General features: G+C 37.9%; 2 protein-coding genes across 4 annotated transcripts; one reads left to right on the top strand and one right to left on the bottom strand.

The window, feature by feature from the left end:
- The first annotated feature begins 699 nt into the window (after positions 1 to 699).
- Positions 700 to 7,073, top strand: LOC113678881 (snake venom 5'-nucleotidase-like). 2 transcript variants are annotated; one of them, XM_027195799.2, is made up of 8 exons: positions 700 to 874; positions 1,117 to 1,494; positions 2,231 to 2,439; positions 3,356 to 3,564; positions 4,112 to 4,374; positions 4,874 to 5,078; positions 5,610 to 5,765; positions 6,153 to 7,073. In XM_027195799.2, the coding sequence occupies exons 1-8, from the start codon at positions 806 to 808 to the stop codon at positions 6,551 to 6,553; spliced, it is 1,890 nt and encodes a 629-aa protein (XP_027051600.2). In that variant the 5' UTR covers positions 700 to 805; the 3' UTR covers positions 6,554 to 7,073. The 2 variants fall into 2 exon arrangements, with proteins under 2 accessions (XP_027051600.2, XP_089070945.1); XM_089214819.1 differs by lacking the exon at positions 1,117 to 1,494 and having other exon boundaries at positions 745 to 874.
- LOC113678905 (histone-binding protein RBBP7) lies at positions 6,998 to 17,630 on the bottom strand. Of its 2 annotated transcripts, none has more exons than XM_089214820.1 (16): positions 17,485 to 17,630; positions 17,261 to 17,408; positions 15,668 to 15,718; positions 15,434 to 15,540; positions 14,578 to 14,653; positions 14,266 to 14,363; positions 13,468 to 13,583; positions 13,313 to 13,348; positions 12,913 to 12,969; positions 11,687 to 11,754; positions 10,900 to 10,963; positions 10,703 to 10,765; positions 10,170 to 10,324; positions 9,362 to 9,419; positions 9,020 to 9,130; positions 6,998 to 7,818 (listed from the first exon to the last, which is right to left on the bottom strand). In XM_089214820.1, exons 1-16 carry the CDS (start codon positions 17,507 to 17,509, stop codon positions 7,750 to 7,752), a joined length of 1,302 nt encoding a protein of 433 aa, XP_089070946.1. In that variant the 5' UTR covers positions 17,510 to 17,630; the 3' UTR covers positions 6,998 to 7,749. The 2 variants fall into 2 exon arrangements, with proteins under 2 accessions (XP_089070946.1, XP_027051622.1); XM_027195821.2 differs by having other exon boundaries at positions 15,434 to 15,528.
- Positions 17,631 to 17,684: the final 54 nt, after the last annotated feature.

Genomic DNA, 17,684 nt, shown 5'->3' with positions numbered 1-17,684 from the left:
GGCGGGACTTTGGGGCTTTAAAGTGTTTATTTGATGTGTAACCATTAAGTCATTTTGTTACCTTGTCGCTGAATTTGATTGACAATTATAATCGATGAGCTCAATGAGAAAAGTGTTTAGTATAACTGCAACGGGTGATTATCAGTGACTATTGTGTTTTTTAAGTTTGTTTTCGCTTCGAAAAAAAAAAGAATAACAAGATCACCTTTTTAATAACAGTACTTCAGTATTGTAAATTACCACCGTACATGAGCCAACTCTTCTCTAAGCCTTCAATTTTGATTCACTTAAAAAAAAGGAAAAAACAGGCGCTGCGAAGTCTTTTCCATGTCAAGTCCGTTCATACCGTTCCTGGAAAAAGTGCAACATTCTGCTATTTTTCAAAAATTAGACTGGACTGGACTGGATGTTGTTATTCGTGCAGTTCTTAAAACCTATCCACTTAACGATGAATTAAAACGCTAGGGAGAGTTTACATACTGAACAATCCTGGAAGTCAAAGGCTTTACTGTGAAGCTCCTAAAACTGTAAACACCGGACATCTTTTAGAAATGTGAGTGAATTAAGGAAAAAAAACCAACGAAGCGTGAGAAATTTTTAGCTGAACGCACTAATTTTGGTTTTGAGGTTTGTTTACATGACCTGATCTCTCATATAAAAACATCTAAACAGCATTACATAACGTCTGTACGACACAATTAACAATGCACAACATAAATAAATAACACGATAAATATCGCAGACACATCTTATAAGGTGATAGCTAGACAATAATGGCCAGTTACTCTCCGCACTTTCCCGCCGCATGAAGATGAATAGAGGGGAAAAAACCATGAGGAAACGGGAAAGTTTTGTGTATTTTGGTAACGAGAAGGTATTGTGACAAAAACAATGCACAGAATCTTAATAATAATGATATTTGTTAATTCAATGTTTCGCAAATGTAAATTTACTATTTTACAGCTGCGCATTACAAAATCTTATTATCTCCTCAGAGATAATCGTCAGGCCTTTGTACCGTAACAAAAATACAGGGCCATTTTAAGCGCGTACTGGCGTTACCTAAAAAGTATATACGCGTCTCCAATTTCTCAAAATAATATCTGAAATTTTTAGGTACAACTGGCTCTAAATCGGGCTCTGTTCGGCATGGCTGTCTTGCTATTCAAAGCATTCACCGCTGTACTGCTGATATCATTTGGATTTTCCATGGTTCATGGATATTCGTTGACTGTATTGCACACGAACGACCATCATGGCCGATTCGAAGAAACAGACACCAGCGGTGGCCTTTGCTTCCCGAGATTGGCAAAAGCAGGAGAGTGTTTTGGTGGAGTTGCGAGGAGAGCCACTATGATAAAAAAGATTCGAGCGGAGGAGAAAAACGTGCTGCTTCTCTCTGGCGGAGACGTGTTTACGGGAACGCTGTGGTATCTAGCCTATCGTGGAAATGCTTCAAGGAAATTCATGAATGAACTTGGATACGACGCCATGGTATACAGTTTTTTTTTTCCACTTTAATTCATACCGGTTTAAATAGCATGATTAGTGAGCCGAGGCCTGTTATCGATCGAGGACATCGATTCACGCAAGTTGTCGTGAGTGCCCTTTGCACCTGTGCTAGAATTTTAACGGGGACCTTTGTTCACAAATACTTTCCAAAAAGGCAGAATTTGTAGGTTATGAATTAAGAGGTCGCTAATCACAGAGTTTCTTAAACAAAACTAGACTGAGTGAACTCGAGTTTTAAGCCCACCCCAGTCCCTCAGAAACTCTTTACCAACGGTTGCTAGTAATCCGGACTGCCAGTCTTTTGACGATGAGCAGGCGATGCAAAAATTCCTATGGAGAAAAGGAGCTAGGATAAGAGACTCCAAGGACTCCCAAAACACACCCTGTCTCCCTCGCGTCTCGTTCTCGTTCTCGTTCCAAATCTTTAAATTTTTGCACAAAGCAGACCACCGGAAATCGAAGAAGTCCTGGTAAGAGCATGGAAGAAAATACACCGTCGACCTGCTCCATTCCGTGCAAAGAACTAAGCATTCTATAGATACTTCCAGTATTACTTTAAATCTCTTGGTGATTGCACAAGATCTTGAACACTCCTGTCCCGAACCCAGAACAAGAACAAGGCGCTATTTCTTAATTTTTTTTTCCTGCTCGCTTGTCGAACTAAGCTGAGAGGAAAAAGGGCTGCTCGTAAACTAATCTCCTTTTCCCTTTCTGTTAGGCCCTCGGAAATCACGAATTTGACGACGGTGTTGACAATCTTGTTGCCTTCCTAAAAGCTGTGAATTTCTCCGTTGTGGTTTCAAACTTGAATATCTCCTTGGAGCCGAGCTGGCCTAAGTCGCCTCCACTCTTTGTTAGGTCAAAGGTCTTTGACGTTGGAGGCGAAAAAATTGGAATTGTGGGATATGTACTGCAAAAAACGCCAAAGTGAGCAAATGTTCTAATAACTTGCATAGCTGGCGGAATTACGCGCGCAATTGCTTTTATATTAAAACAAGTAGAGAATTCCTGAAGGGCTCAGTACGCTCAGAGTCAAGAGATGATGTTTCATCAAGTGACTGCGAGAAGGCCCTTATTATTGTCGCTTCGGCAAGAGTGTTTCTTCGCCCGCGGGAAAGTACGAGGCTAAGAGTAACACGAGTCGGCGAGAGGTCTGGTAAGGTACATTATTAGTGCCAGACCCTTAGCAAACCTCTGCCCGACTCGTCTAAAATCTTCCCGGGGTCGGAAAAACGCGCGTCTTTCAACGATAATAATGATTGCACACAGGCTATCTCATACACAACATTTGTAGCCGAGAGATGGTTTGCAGTCAACCTACAGGACTGGTATCGTTTAATGTACGAAATGAGCATAAGCTCAGATATTTTGAAAGACCAAAGCCAGGAAGTAGTAAACCAGGCAAATAAATGAATACGCAAATGAGTAAATAAATAATATAATTAAGCAGAGCAAAGATTTAGAGCCCTTTTGTTACGAACGTGGTCTTCTTGCAGAATGGTAATGTCACAGCTTTGACTTATTATTGACTGAGAAGCTAACTGCACGTGAAATTAGGAAAAAGAACACAACAGTCTCCTGTCATTCGTTGGAATATCTTAGTTGGAATGTAGCGTAACGCAGTGGCTAATTAAGGTTGCTACGCTAACGATAAGAAGCAGAAGACTAGTTGCTTCAGGGAAGAAGAATGTTGTTTTATGCATTCTCAAATTTGTTCATGTTTTATACATACATGGTAAATACTCATGCACTATCCATCATATTAAGAAAAAACACACGAACTAAGGAAACACCTTCATTGACATTTTTCCTAAGATACATTTTTTACATCTGTCTATGAAAGGGTTTCCAAACCTGGTCCAGGACCAAACGTGAAATTTCTACCCGAGGTAGAATCACTCAAGAGTGCTGTGCAGGAGCTAAAAAAGCAGAACATCAATAAGATAATTGCTGTGGGCCACTCTGGTATTGATATGGACAAGAAAATTGCTAAAGAAGTGGATGGAGTCGACATAGTGGTGGGTGGACATACTAACACCTTCCTTTACACAGGTAATAGTCGTATTAGAACCAAACATTTAGAATTATAGATTTCCTTTGTTCTGTAAATTATGTGATATTTATTACTAAGATCTCGCCAAGAAATAAGTGTTATCGCTCTAGGAATTCTATTCAATTGTATCTTCCATTTTGGTAGACATCGAATTTCGACGCTGCCGCGAAAGGGCAGCAAGCATCGTGGTATAACTAATTTCCAGCTTCATATATTTCCGCTACATCCAATTGCTCAATTCCATTCCAGGTGGAGATGAGGTGGGGGGGGGGGGGGAGGTATGTAATTTTTCATACCTCTTGTAAGGCTCTGTAGTATTCTTCTGATACCCTCACTGACAGTCAATTCAGTGGCACTCAATTTTCTATCGTCTCCTCGGCTTTATATACTCTGTCGGCGACGACTGATGCCCCCTTTGTTCACCCTGAAAACTATGTTCTCCCTCAAAATCCTCCACCCCTCCCCCTCCGAGGCGGTAAATAAAGACTGGTTCCTGAACTTCTCGCATGAATCTGTTCGATTTCTTCCTACCATGCAACATTTTAGGTACCCCACCCTCCTCGCAAAAGCCCTACGGCCCGTATCCTCTAGTGATTACGCCAGACAGTGACCCTGATGGTAAAGTGCTGGTTGTTCAAGATTATAAGTACGGTAAATATCTAGGACGTTTAAACGTCGAGTTTGATGGTGATGGTAAACTTACTTCCTGGAATGGGAATCCCATAATACTGGACAATTCGGTAGCGAAGGATCCAACAATAGAGCGAGAAGTTCAAGAGATGAAGGCTAAAGTGACCGAACTTGTTGACGTGAGTATCAATTCTTGTTTATGAGCTTCATAAGTCAGTATCAGAGGGAGCTGCCAGGTTTAAAGCTTGGATTTCAATTCGCTGTGCAAACCTGGAATCTGTCTGGATTAAAAAAAAAGAAAAAGAAATAAAGACGGATAAAAAAATACTAAAAAAATTAAACACTGAAAAACGTAACGACTCAAAATGAGGTGAGATGATTTCTCATCTTATCACGAACGCGAGACAAAGAAAAACTTTTTGAAACCCTATTAGGAGTCGATACTTAAACCTCTGGATTCCGCTCGCCTACGGTCCTCCATTAATGAGCTACAGGGAAATTTTCAGTGAGTTAGGCCATTACCAAGTTCATGTGTGACACGTTTCTTGCAGTCTGCTTGGACTAAAAAAATCACTTCATGAGGACTTTTTTGAACAGGCCACGTAAGCTCTTCATTTTACATAAATACGAGATAACGCAAAAAAAAAAAAAAAAGAAAAAAATGTTTTTACAATTTAGTTTAAAGTGGGCACGAGTTTCGTCTTCCTCAACGCTGAAAAACCAGACTGTCTGTTGAAAGAATGCAATTTGGGTAACCTTTTTACGGATGCCTTTGTTTTCCACTACGCTAACCTGACTGCCAGTGAAACTCAGTGGACTGAAGCGAGTATTGCACTTCAGAATAGTGGCAGCATTACAGCATCAATGTTCGTCAGTGCTCAAGGTAAAAGTCAACCTGACCTCGTTCCCAGGGTCCTCTCTCTTCTATTGGCGAGAAAATACTTTCTCGAGAGAGGACCCTTGGAACGAGGCTGAGTAAGAGTATGTTTATTAAGAGAAGGGGGGGGGGGGGGGAAAGAGAGGTGGTTGTCATTCCATACTCGTAATTGCGTCACAAAATAAGAGGGTATCTACCCGACGGAGCAGATTTTAAGTTGAAGAAACGTTTTCTTCACAGAACCGGTTTAGGATCTAATCAAAGTTACCTTTCTCAAAATATATGTCTAACAAGTCTTGTTGCTGTATTCAACAAAATTGTCTTTTCTGGGCGGGGTACTTTTCTTGAATATTTCGAAGGGGAATAATTTCGAGAGAAGAAAACTACGAGGAATGTAAGGAAAGGAAATTAAAAATAAAATCGTATTATTTACAGCCAGGTACTTTCAGTATTCACAAACTCACACGAGTTCGGTTAATTTCATGCATAGAGATCTTTCAACTAATTTTTTTCCCCTCTTATATTTCTCCCACACAGAAGCTGTCACTTACGGTTACGTTGTGAACAGCTTCCCGTATAGAAATACTGTCGATATTGTGGAACTCACGGGCAAGGATCTTACGCTGGTCTTCGAACAAGTCGCTACATTGTACGATAAAAACGACCCAAGCAATTCATTTCTCCAAGTCTCAGGTAATTGTGTGCTTTTTTCTAAAAGTTTAAACATCATTTGGGTTAATTTCAATCGAAAGCCAGGAATTGCATCGAGTATGCTTTGCTTCGCCCTCCGATTGGTCCAGAAAACTCGTGCCGGCCTTTCAACCAATCAGGTGCAAAACTTAAAGCAGCCGCAACTTGGACACCCGCGTTTTCCCGCGCTTCTAATAGTTTGATATTATTTAGCTCTTCTGTTCTGATTGGGCATTGTGTTTGATCAGGTTTTGGTTTGCAGGAACTCGTCGATGGGCGAGTAGAACGTAGTTACATGAATGCGATAAATTTTGACTGCTAAATAACGTTGCCTACAGTGATGCATGCTCCAGAGAGGGGTTCAATAAACTTTTTCTCACTACTTTCCAGGACTCAAAGTAAAGTACGACATGAAAAAGCCTGAAGGTAGCCGAGTCGTAGAAATCCAGGTCCGCTGTGCTTCCTGTAGATTCCCTTCCTATCAACCAATAGTCCTGTCCACTGTTCACAAAGTGATCCTCTCGTCCTACATTGTCCGAGGTGGAGCGGGTCTGACTGCCATTGACGAGAAGAAACTTTCTCATCAAGTTGGTAACATTACCGTCGACAGAGTGATTGCAAACTATTTCAAGGCAAAATCGCCCATTATGACAGGCGTAGAGGGCAGGATAACTTTTATGAACGACAATGACGACAAGCTCTGTGTGAATGGGGTGAACACGTTCGGATTGCGTTTCCCTCTGCTAATTGGTGCCATAACATCATCAGTTTTTAGGGCAATTTTCAACTGAGTGTCGAAAGCAATCCGAGATTGCCTTGCTTTTGCTTTACTTTGCTCTGTGATTGGCCCAGAAAATTACTATAGTAATAACAATAATAATAATAATAGTAATAATAATAACAACAACAGTAATTATACAGGAGGCTCACGCCATTCTCTACTTAACACCAATCATGACTTGGATTGCTTTTTTTACCTTGAGTTCTCGTGAACTCTTCAGGATATCTTCGTTCTCTCTGTTCGCCCTTTGTAAATACTTAAATACAGTACTTTGGTTTTGTTTTTGACACTCAATGGAGAAGCGCTCTAAACGTGTTCAACTGAGCCCATATAACTGGTTATATGAACGTTTGTTTCACAAACGTAATAATACTTCTTATCTCAATTTTCAGTTGAACTTGTATCGATTATAAGTAGTAGCTAGTTTGTTTATCACTGAAGATGTCACATGTAGTTTGTGATGGTAAACTTTTAATTGCAGTTGTAAATGCATCCTATAAAGTAAAAGTCAACTTGCGAGCATTTGAAAAGTACACCCACGCTTCTGTTTCAGAGATAAACGAACAAAACCTCTTTAGTTTCTTCAATAGAACAGTTTAACACTCTTACTGATTGGTAAGAACAGTGACAGCTCGTCTAGGGTTTCTTTAACAGAAAAATCCAAGTTTTACCACAAGGAAGGTGTGCAGCCTTTCCCTTAACATCAGGAAATGTCGTTTGTACAGTATGAATTGACTAGGAACAACCTAGCAGCAGAGCGCGCTAACATCACAGAAAGATTCTGATCTAAACTCCGAATTTTTCCGATAGCTATAACACCAACTGTAAACAGCCTGCGTGTGGTATTAGCGACTCCTTTGCCGTTGAGCTTCCCCTGTCAAAAAACCATGTAGCTTCAGTCCATAAGACGCCGTTTTCCATAAAAGTGATTGTAATTTTACTAACATGACTCAGATTATTCTCGCCGTTGATGTGGAGGTTGTTGAAGGAGGAGAAATTTACAGTGTAAACAACCTTACTAGATCTCACCGCCTAAGTGTTTCCTAAATGAAGAAAGAACTGGGTTCGCTAATTAGGGTAGTAAAGGCCTCCTCTACAAGACTACTTTGAGAAACTTTGCTTCTGATAAGGATAGTTTAACAGTACAAGGCTAAAAGGATTTTCACAGATGATATTTTAACTGATAAGCTATTTTCTCAAGAACTTTCATGATGCCCCTGACTCAAGCTCAGAGGCTGGAGTGTCGGGATCCTCATCATTATAAATGTTTTCAGCCTGAAACAAAGGAAAAAAAATATTGAGATCAATTAAAAAAAAAAAAAAAAGAAAAAAAGATGTCAACTTATTTCAGGTATATGGCCGATGAGAAACTGGTATTTCGTAAACTGAGCAAATTTTCATGCAACCTGTCTTCTCACTCTCATGGGTCACAGGATTAAACTTAACAGGCTGGGTGAAAACTGTAAATACAGGAAAGTCACTATCTTCACGTGAAACATTCAACCTAAGACAACTGTCAAACTTTGACAGTTGTCTTAGAAAAACTTTCTTTTTGTGTGTAAAAGTGAGTTCTCATGTACAGTGATATCAATATCTGACAAGAAATGGTCTTAAAACAACATCTGTAACCAGTCAGTTTTAAGGTAATTATGAGATCTTGCCATTTCTATTTTGCATTCCGCCCACTCAGATGACTTGACAGGGTTCAAAAGTCAACTGTACACATGGAATGCTAAATAAGTTTGTTAAAAAAAATCAGCCACCAAGACCACACCCACCCCTCAAGAGGACCATCAACAGTTTATGCAGAACCTAGTGTAGTCATTGAGGTCTGGTTGTTCAAAGAGTGGATAATGCTTTCCACTAGAAAAATCTGTGACCTGTGGATAGCACAGCAAATTTTGCTAAAACTCAAACGCTGGATAACCATTTACCTGCTGGATAGCAATATCCACCCTTCGGAGAACTGGTACCAGGGGTGGTCTCAAGTAACCTTCTCACATTTTATCAGTTTATTAGATGTACCTTATTTGCTCAGTTGAATGCCATTTCCACCAAATGTACTTAATTATGGATATTAACCCTTTAACTCCTATGATTGACCAAGACAGAATTTCTCCTTACTATACCTATACAATAGGCTGATTTAGCAACAGGATGGGAACGTCAGATGACGACGAGAGAGCGAGCGGAATAGTCTGGATTCTGTTCTAATTTTACCATATTTGGGTATTTGCACTGAGCGCGCCGTTGTCAAGTGAGGTTCCCATTGTCTTGCTAAATCAGCCTAATATCATGCAGACAAGTCATGAAGAAAAATATCAATTATGGGCTTACTAATTGATCCGATACCAAATTCTCAAAATTAACATTAAGAGAATCATTTGGCAGACAATAAGGAGAATTACTAATGAGATCTTGGGAGTTAAAGGGTTAATGATGTGAAGATGTGTAAGCAGCTTTGTGTTTCACCTACCATCTGCCACACTTGCATAATGTTGTCCTCAGAGACACTGCAGAGAACCCAAGGTTCATTTGCATTCCAAGAGAAGTCTGAAATTTTGGCTGTGTGACCACCATGAATGAACTAAAACATTTCAAAAGAAGATAAGTGAGGAAATGTGCACAATAATCTCAATGAGGGTGAAAACTGAAATAAACTCTTGGAAACACTAGCATAACAAAGTGTACCTTCCCAAAACAATGAGAATTCATTGTTCTGTTTAGTCATGCATTTGCCAGAACTTTGGTATAGCTGTGGAACTGACAATGATTATAAAAACAACAACAACAAATAATGATGAAAAGTACTTCATACCAGGAGCTCAGGGGGGCCATCTTCAGCATCTTCTGATGACTGTTCCTCACCAATTTTGCTATGAAAGAGAAATATGATAAGAACTTTTAATCAGTGTAGTAAAAAAAAAAATTCAACTCCAAAGGGTTGAAAAAGGTCTTTGTTTTAGCCAAAGTTCGAGACAACCTTAGCTTTTGAGGTTACAATCAATAGTTTGAATCCAAGAGGAGTAGTCAGTCTCATATTACAATAATCCACAAAAGGTGTATAATTTTCATGTAGTTCTGAAAAGGACTGCTATTGATGACTGAACAGTAACTTGTGTATCTAATTAACCCTTTGACCTCTTAGAGTGATCAGCATCTAATTTCCCCTCACAATAACACCCCTAAATCACACATTCAGGTCATGAGAATAAAGGAAATGATCGCCAACTGAAGAAACTCTTGATTGCCAAACAAATTCTCCTTGTCAGCACCTTGAGAAATGTATAGAGAACAGTATGGAGAATAAGCATACTGATGTTAGGGTCTGAAGGGTTAACAACAGGGAAATCAAAATGAACTTCAAACCAAACAGTAACTAAAATTTCAACACCATTCCTACTGTCACCATCAAAGCTGAGCACTTGACTCAATTGAAAACTTCAACTGCAGTTGTAAAAATGTTACTCACTGTCACCAAAAAGAGTCCTTTTCAAGACATCTTTAGTCTCAAGCAACCTGGCAGTCTGCTTCAGTAACATTCATCCAAGTAAAGCCCTCTCAACTTAAGATTATGTTATAACAGTGAAACAGTGACACACACTGTATAACAGTGATCATTGTACCTCAGATCCCAGACATGCAATCTTCTGTCCGTGCCACTTGAAGCTAAGATTGTTTCATTATGCGGTGACCATTGGACCTGGAATATTTCATCCTTGTGTGACTCGAAGGAATGTAGTTTTAGTTTGAGATTTCTTAAGTCCCATAATGCCACAGTCTGATATATAAAAAAGAACAACATAATTTAAAATAAGTAGAGGAGACATTATTTAGCCTTCACTGCTTTAAACGATTAAAAATTCCTCATAGGCTTTGAGAGAATTACACAAGATCTTGGCAGGAGATTGGTGATAGCAAAACATACACATTGGAAGATTAAATCAACTGGATTGTAAGTTGTGCACCATTCACAATAAAATTAGGCTCACAACCTCTCATGACTTGTACAATTTTGAATCACCTGTTTTGATGTTCTGGGTGCACCAAGAAAATCACTTTTCTTTCCCTTTCAGAGACAACTTAAAGCAGCTGCAAATCCTAAGTTAATTTGCAATAAACCTCTTTTTTCTTTAATTAAAACATACAATGTTTTCACCTTATCTGCTGATCCTGTTGCTAGAATAAACTCACTGTATGGATTAAATGACAGACAATTTACCTACAAAAGAGATAAAAAATAAAAAAAAAAGCAATACAAAATCACTTTTAGAAGAGGGTAAATGGGAAAAATGAACAATGAAATTTAATTTTTTTAATAACTTTGTGTAGAAGGACAACAATCACTTCACTCACTTCAGCCGTGTGGGCATCCACTGTGTGTGTTGCTTTGGAGCTGTTATTTGAGCGAGTATCCCAGCTGCGGAAAGAAATAGCATTTAATAGCAAGTCACAAATGTGAATTATTCATAAATAAGATGAGTTTTGCAAGCATATGGGGTTTCACCTCAAAAATGGCTCTAGTCATAATAAAAAAGAAGAACAGAATATCATGACCTGCAGATAATTTTCAAGTAAAGAAAGGTTGTATCAGGGAAGCATGTGTTTTAATCCCATCAGTGCCTGAATTTTGTCACACTTTTTTCCAGCATCTTCTTCAGCTGCAGCTCATCTGCCAAGATCATTTCTTGAATCTTATCCAAAAGTCACAATATTTATCATTCAATTTTATTGCGATAAGATTCATTAACAAGAACAAAGAACCCTTAAAAATTTGCCTCCCTCCTAACTTGTGGCTTTAAAGCTCTGTTGATTGTAGCACCCTACTGGTATCTAGGAAGTAAACTGTACACTGGAGGTACACATTTGAATCCCATCAAAGCATAAATCTTTTCAGGTGTCATTTCTTCAATTCCTTCACAACCTCTCACCAAAAAAAAATCCTTTTTTTTTTTTTATTTTTTTAACTCAAAGATGGCTCTCTTTGTGTTATGAGTAAAAATCTTATCACAACAGATGACTGCCAATATTATACTAAACATGCAACCTCTTTCCTGGTTTCAGATCTAACATTAGGTGGATAAACAAGTATTGTCAAATAAGTGATCTTGTCTGTTCTGAATTCTCTTTCTTGGGTACTCACATCATAAGTTTGTGATCATCAGCCACTGATCCAAACAAACTCTCATGTAAAAGATGCCAAGACACATCCTGCACAAAAAAACATTAAACTTAGAACTCTGGACATAGAAGAATATTTTATCTAGGAACAGTGCTTTACATCATTCCCCTTGATGGAATGATAGACACATACTGATCTAAAATAAAATAAAGTGTGAACATATACATGTATACTCATAATAACAATCAATGTTAAGTTGGCTTTTATCTCTTTATTTGCCATGAGATTTAAAGTTACATTGCTTGTTCTTTGTGATGAACAGAGTGTCTCCACCAAAAAGTTAACAGACAGGGCTCCATTTTATGTCTAAAAATTAGCAAGGTTCAGTTGTTGCTTAACTGCTAGTCATGACTCATGACTGGATTTGGAAATGCTTATGGGTGATGGTGGCTGTGTGGACTGCTTGGTTTACAGCGCATGATTCTTAGATATGTTTTTTTTTTGTTTTTTTTTTTTGTTAGACTCGGATTCCCCCCCCCCCCCGTCTTTTATCGTCGGGGAATCAAGGTGCCCTGGCCTAATTCTGCTGACCGCAAATTTTCAGTCTCATTTAATTATAAACATAATTTAATTAATTATTTATATTGCGAATGGATAAATTACAATCATGAGTGTGTGGGTAGAGAGAGTGAGAGGGTTTTAGAGAGAGATTTACTTATTTTACATGTAAATTATTCTTATATTAATATTTAGCTATTTATTGGAGAGTAGTAAAAAGAGTGAGCTAGTTTAGAGATAGAATCTGTACATATCTTACATGAAAATTATTCGAATATCAATATTTTAGCTATTTACTATTTTATTTAAACTATTTTGTTGTGTCCTTACTTAGTGGTTTCATTACTGCTATTTTTTATAATTGACACACATGAATAAAAAAAAAAAAAAAGTTATTATTTAAGTAATGTAATTCCACTGTAAAGGGGTAAGTTTCTAAAGAAACTGTGGTGCTGCGTCGGTGGGAGAGTAAAGCAGGTAATTTAGTGTTAACAACTGGGTTGAAAACGTAAATTAGCCACCATAAAGAGTAAAAAAGCTGATGTTTCGAGCGTTAGCCCTTCGTCAGAGCGATATCATCGCTCTGACGAAGGGCTAACGCTCGAAACGTCAGCTTTTTTACTCTTTACGGTGGCTAATTTACGTTTTCAACCCAGTTGTTAACACTAAATTACCTAATTCCACTGTACCTCCACAACTGCTGTGTGGCCGGTAAATATACGCTGGGCTTCCATTTGTTTTGCTTCCTGGGTAGACAGAGATCCAGTTGGTTAGAAATAAATCTAAAGAGAGTTCTGCATTCCAAACTATCCATAGCTAACCCAACAAACATGGCTTAAAAATCATGAAACAGCATAAAGCTTAGTTCAAACTTTAAAAGAGTGAGGAAGGGTGGGACCCTTGAATTTCTGGAATTTAAATACTACTGTTTTATAACTGGAAAGGATAAGAATATTCTCAGAGATTACCCAAAACAACTAAGTCTGGCTGTAAGAGAAGCAACCAGTCATTCGGAGAGCTTCATGTATCTCCATATGACACGCAAATACAAGAAAACTGTACATTAATGGTAATCTAGATTTTAATCACCTTTGCTATATTGCTGATATCCCAGAGACAAACAGTCTGTTGAGCAGATTAAAAAAACTGACATAAATAGACAAAACAAAAAAAAGAGTTCTAACAAAAAAAACTTTTTCACACCACATGACTTCGCTTACTACAATTCTTTTTCAAAGACTTACATAATCATCTGATGCACTCAAAAGATTGCCGTTAAGGTTGGGATTCCAAGACAAGCCATAACCCTCTTTTGTATGACCTTTGAGTCTAATATCTGGACGGCACTCTCCACTTGGATCTGTAAGGGAAATGCGCAACTCAAATTGAACTATTTAACCCATTCGATTGACTAGCAACTAATTTCTCCTCACAATATCACCCTTAAATCAGACACTAATGCCACAGGAATAAAGGAGATGGTCACCAGCTAAAAAAGCTCTTGATTTTGAAACAGATTCTCGTTACCAGCACCTTAGGAAATTTAAAGAATACAGTATGGAGAATATGCATACTGGTGTTAGGGTGTAAGGCTTAAGTAGGAACACAGAATGCTGAACCTCATGAAGGGAAGAGAACTAGAAATGTTCCTCAAAAAATCCCGCCACAAGGATGAGAACCAATAACACACTCAACATACAAGTGAAGCCAGCATCACAGTGGAAAAAAGGCTCCTAATCTCACTTTTGCATCACTCCTATTCCCTGATACTAAGTCGGTACCTTTCTCAGTGTCAAAAAAAAAATTACTACAAAATTCAAATTCACACTTAGTCTTTGGCCTGAAAGCAATAAATCATTATCCATTTATCAATGAACCAGAAGTACAGCATATTTATGCAAGGCAGTCATGTTTCTTTTATTTTAAGGTCTGGTCTCCAACCTTCAATTACAACCTATTAACTAAATTTCCCATGAATTCTCATTATTCTTGATAAAGCTAGCAAACAACTTAAGTTTGCCTAACTTGAATAGAATTCATACCTGGTTTAGAGGGATGCTTAGTGTAGTCAAACACAAGCACATCTGCTGTTGGAGTCTTTGTTGCTATAATACAAGGATTTTGTGGCATATACCGCGCTCTAAAAAAAAATTATGGAAAGCAGTTAGAAAACAACTCAGTTAAATGTATGTTTCATTTAGAACCAGTAATAATTTTCTTTAAATATTTTTGTGCAGAAGGGGGAGGGGGGAAGAAGGTGACCATTTTACAATTGAAGGGCCACTTTAAGAAAAATTGAATTTGGATCCCTAAACAAAAAAACAAAAAAGATGTGACTGCATTTTATTATTTACCTGTTCACTTCACCTTCATGGTTGATTTTGATTTCAATGTCTATTTTACCAGTAACAGAACCAAATCCTCCAAACTCTGTGAAGTAAAACAAGAAGGGAACTTAAGCACAGACATTTTGACACATAGATGGTAAAAGGAAATATAATTCAACATCTTTCTAAGCCTTTAAACTTCTAAGCCATTGTTTCTACACTTAAGCAAAATGGCATAGACAAATGAAATGTGATAAGCACCAGGAAAGAGAAAGCCAAACTTCCAGAAAATGGTTAGTTCCTGAAAACTCCTTTGCTTAACCCTATATGTCCTTACATCAGTATGCAAGTTCTCTTCACTGTTCCTGTGGTACTTATAAGGATAATTTATCTAACAATCAAGAGCTTATTGAGTTTGTGATCATATCTTTTATTTCCATGACCTTAATACTTAAGTTTACAAGAATGAAGGAAATGATCACCAACAACAGAAGCTCCTGATTGTTGAACAAATTCTCCTTGTCAGCACCTTAGGAAATGTATAAAGAACTGTATGGAGAACATGTATATAGATAAAAAATTGTTTATCACTCTCCTTGCTTGCTTTATGCTTTCATGGGTAAAATTCAATGAAAACAGGCTAGCATGGATGGTGCATCTCAATCAAAAACAACACAGCAAAATAAGAAACGGATAACTATCCTAAATATTAAAAATGTTTTTGCTTACAGTGATTGAACAAAATAAATTTTCTAGAAATATACTGGAAAGTAATACATACACACAAAACCTTCAAAGGATTATGCCAAGAATATCTCTAATTCATCAAAACTTCTGTATGATAAGATACTCATAAATGAAAGTAGTAAAGTGGGTACTTCACCTCCTTTTTCACTGTCATAATGGCTTGTGTCTAGCTGAGAATCATCACTAGGGACTTGTACACTTGCTATGACTAAGTGATTCTGTTCATCAGACCTAAAAATTGGACTTATAGTAAGTCATGGGAAGTAAATTAGGCTGTATGAGATCTATAGATTATCATGTTAGTATTGAGATAAACTGTTTGCTTGTTTGCCGGGAAAAATGTGTAGGACAAAAAATAAGCTTGACATACGTGTGAGTTCCAAGAATGATTCTATGTACAGAGTAGTCTTTTCCATCTGGCCTGCAAGTAAAATAGTTGAAAAGACAGTTTTAGATTTTCAATCAAGAGAACCATTAAAAGGTGTTAAGCAATTAAACAATCCAAAACTTGCTCCATGTTAAATCCTTTAACTCCCATGATCTGATTGTTAATTCTCCCCTCTAGCTGCTACACATTTCCTTGTAAATTAGTTATAATAATACGGTGTTAGATCAAGATGACAACTTCTAAGCGATTGGTTTGAGTATTCTTATTATCTGTTTGATGGATAATGTATGAATATTACAGGGAGAGGTAACATGTCAATCACTTCTGAGAGTTACAACAGCTTGCCCATCCATTTGAAACTTTTACTCATCTGTTCAAATGGCTAAGCAAACCATTTGAATGGCTAATCAAACCGTTCAAATTATTTACTCACCCATTCGAACGGTTTGCGCATCTGTTTGAAATTTTTACTCATCCGTTCAAACGGCTGACCAAACCTTTCAAACCATTTATTTATCCATTCGAACGGTTAGGCAAACTGTTTGAATGCTTCAAGGACAGTTCGTTAACTGTTCATTACTATTGGCCAATGAGAGTATTAAGGCCCAGTTCAGACATTATGCTTCTCTCACACCAAACTTAATTCAGCCTTAACTGTGACAAAAGCATGGCAGAAGCAAGGCGTCTGAATCAAAAGTTTTTAATCAAGTTCGGCAAAGCAATTTAAGTTAAACAAGTTCTGCCATGCCAAATGACTCTAGCACGACAGTGACTCAGATATTGTACCACTGTAATGCGAAACAAAATTCCCAAACTATATCAATGTATTTTGGCAGGACTGCGTATCTGCAGGAGAGTCATTAGAGTAATTCTCCTTTACAGAGTATGGGCTGAGGGTGATTCAGTAAATGCTGAATTTCACAAGACATTAATGAGTCAGAGTCCCGCTTCTGCCATGCTATAATCGAACCTAATTTCAATTAAGTTCGGCATGGCAAAAGCAGGATGTCTGAACTGGCCTCAGGGTATCTTATCATTTTGAAAAGCTGTACATGACAGAGACAAACCAGGACATGAGACCGGAAATTAAAAAAAAAGTCTAAGTCTCATGCGATTAGCAAACAAACTATGGTATGAAAGCAGGCATGACTCTCCAGAATATAAAATGATTTGCCTCTTAGTTTAAAGTCTACCCAAAACTGTTTTGTTTGGAATGAGACTGCCAAATTGCATACTGAATCACTGCAGCTGTCGACAAAGTTTACACGAACGAATGCATAAATCTTTTGGTGCTTGAAATGTTGAAAAAAAAAACTTCACAAGTTTAGTTTCACGGAAATAGGGAATTCACCAGCTAATAGAGCTGAAAGAATTTTTGTCGCATACTAGATTTTTCTTTTTTTTCTTTTCCTAAAAAAGTTTGATCCGTTCTGGCATAGTTGATATCAACAATACTGATGGTACAATCTAAATGTACACGATGTTACAAATAAATAATAAGTTTCATTTGACACATATTCTTCGATTGCACTCAGTCCAAAAGCTTACATGGCACGTTTACCAGTATCCACTTACTTAGTAACGTCAGGTAGCCATTGAACTGTAAGGCTAGGCCATTCCAAGGCATGAGTCATTACTAAATCGTACAAAAACGGTGTATTCTTTTTCCAAATTTTGTATTCCTCATTGATTATCCTCTCTTCAACAGCATCGTCGAAAGGTTCTTAAAGAGACACAAAAAAATCATATCAAAACCTTTATTTTCGGAAAATTACCTTCAAATATCACTACAATCGTACCATTTTCCTTTGGCGACCCAGCCATTGCAAGAAGTGAAAACAAATTTTCCCTCGTGGCGAACAAGCTGACAATCGGAACAAAATGGCGTGCGTATTCCCCGCCAAATTCTCGTGTCACATGATTTGAATAGACCAATCACATATCGCTGATGATGGCAACCGCTGTCGCAGCCAAGGTTTGGGACTCAGGCCCTGTCGAG

Source organism: Pocillopora damicornis, chromosome 8 (genome assembly GCF_964200805.1).
Source record: "Pocillopora damicornis chromosome 8, jaPocDami1.2, whole genome shotgun sequence".
Taxonomy (NCBI): Eukaryota; Metazoa; Cnidaria; class Anthozoa; order Scleractinia; family Pocilloporidae; genus Pocillopora; species Pocillopora damicornis.
The sequence above is the reverse complement of the archived record's forward strand: the minus strand, read 5'-3'. Positions and strand labels throughout refer to the sequence as shown.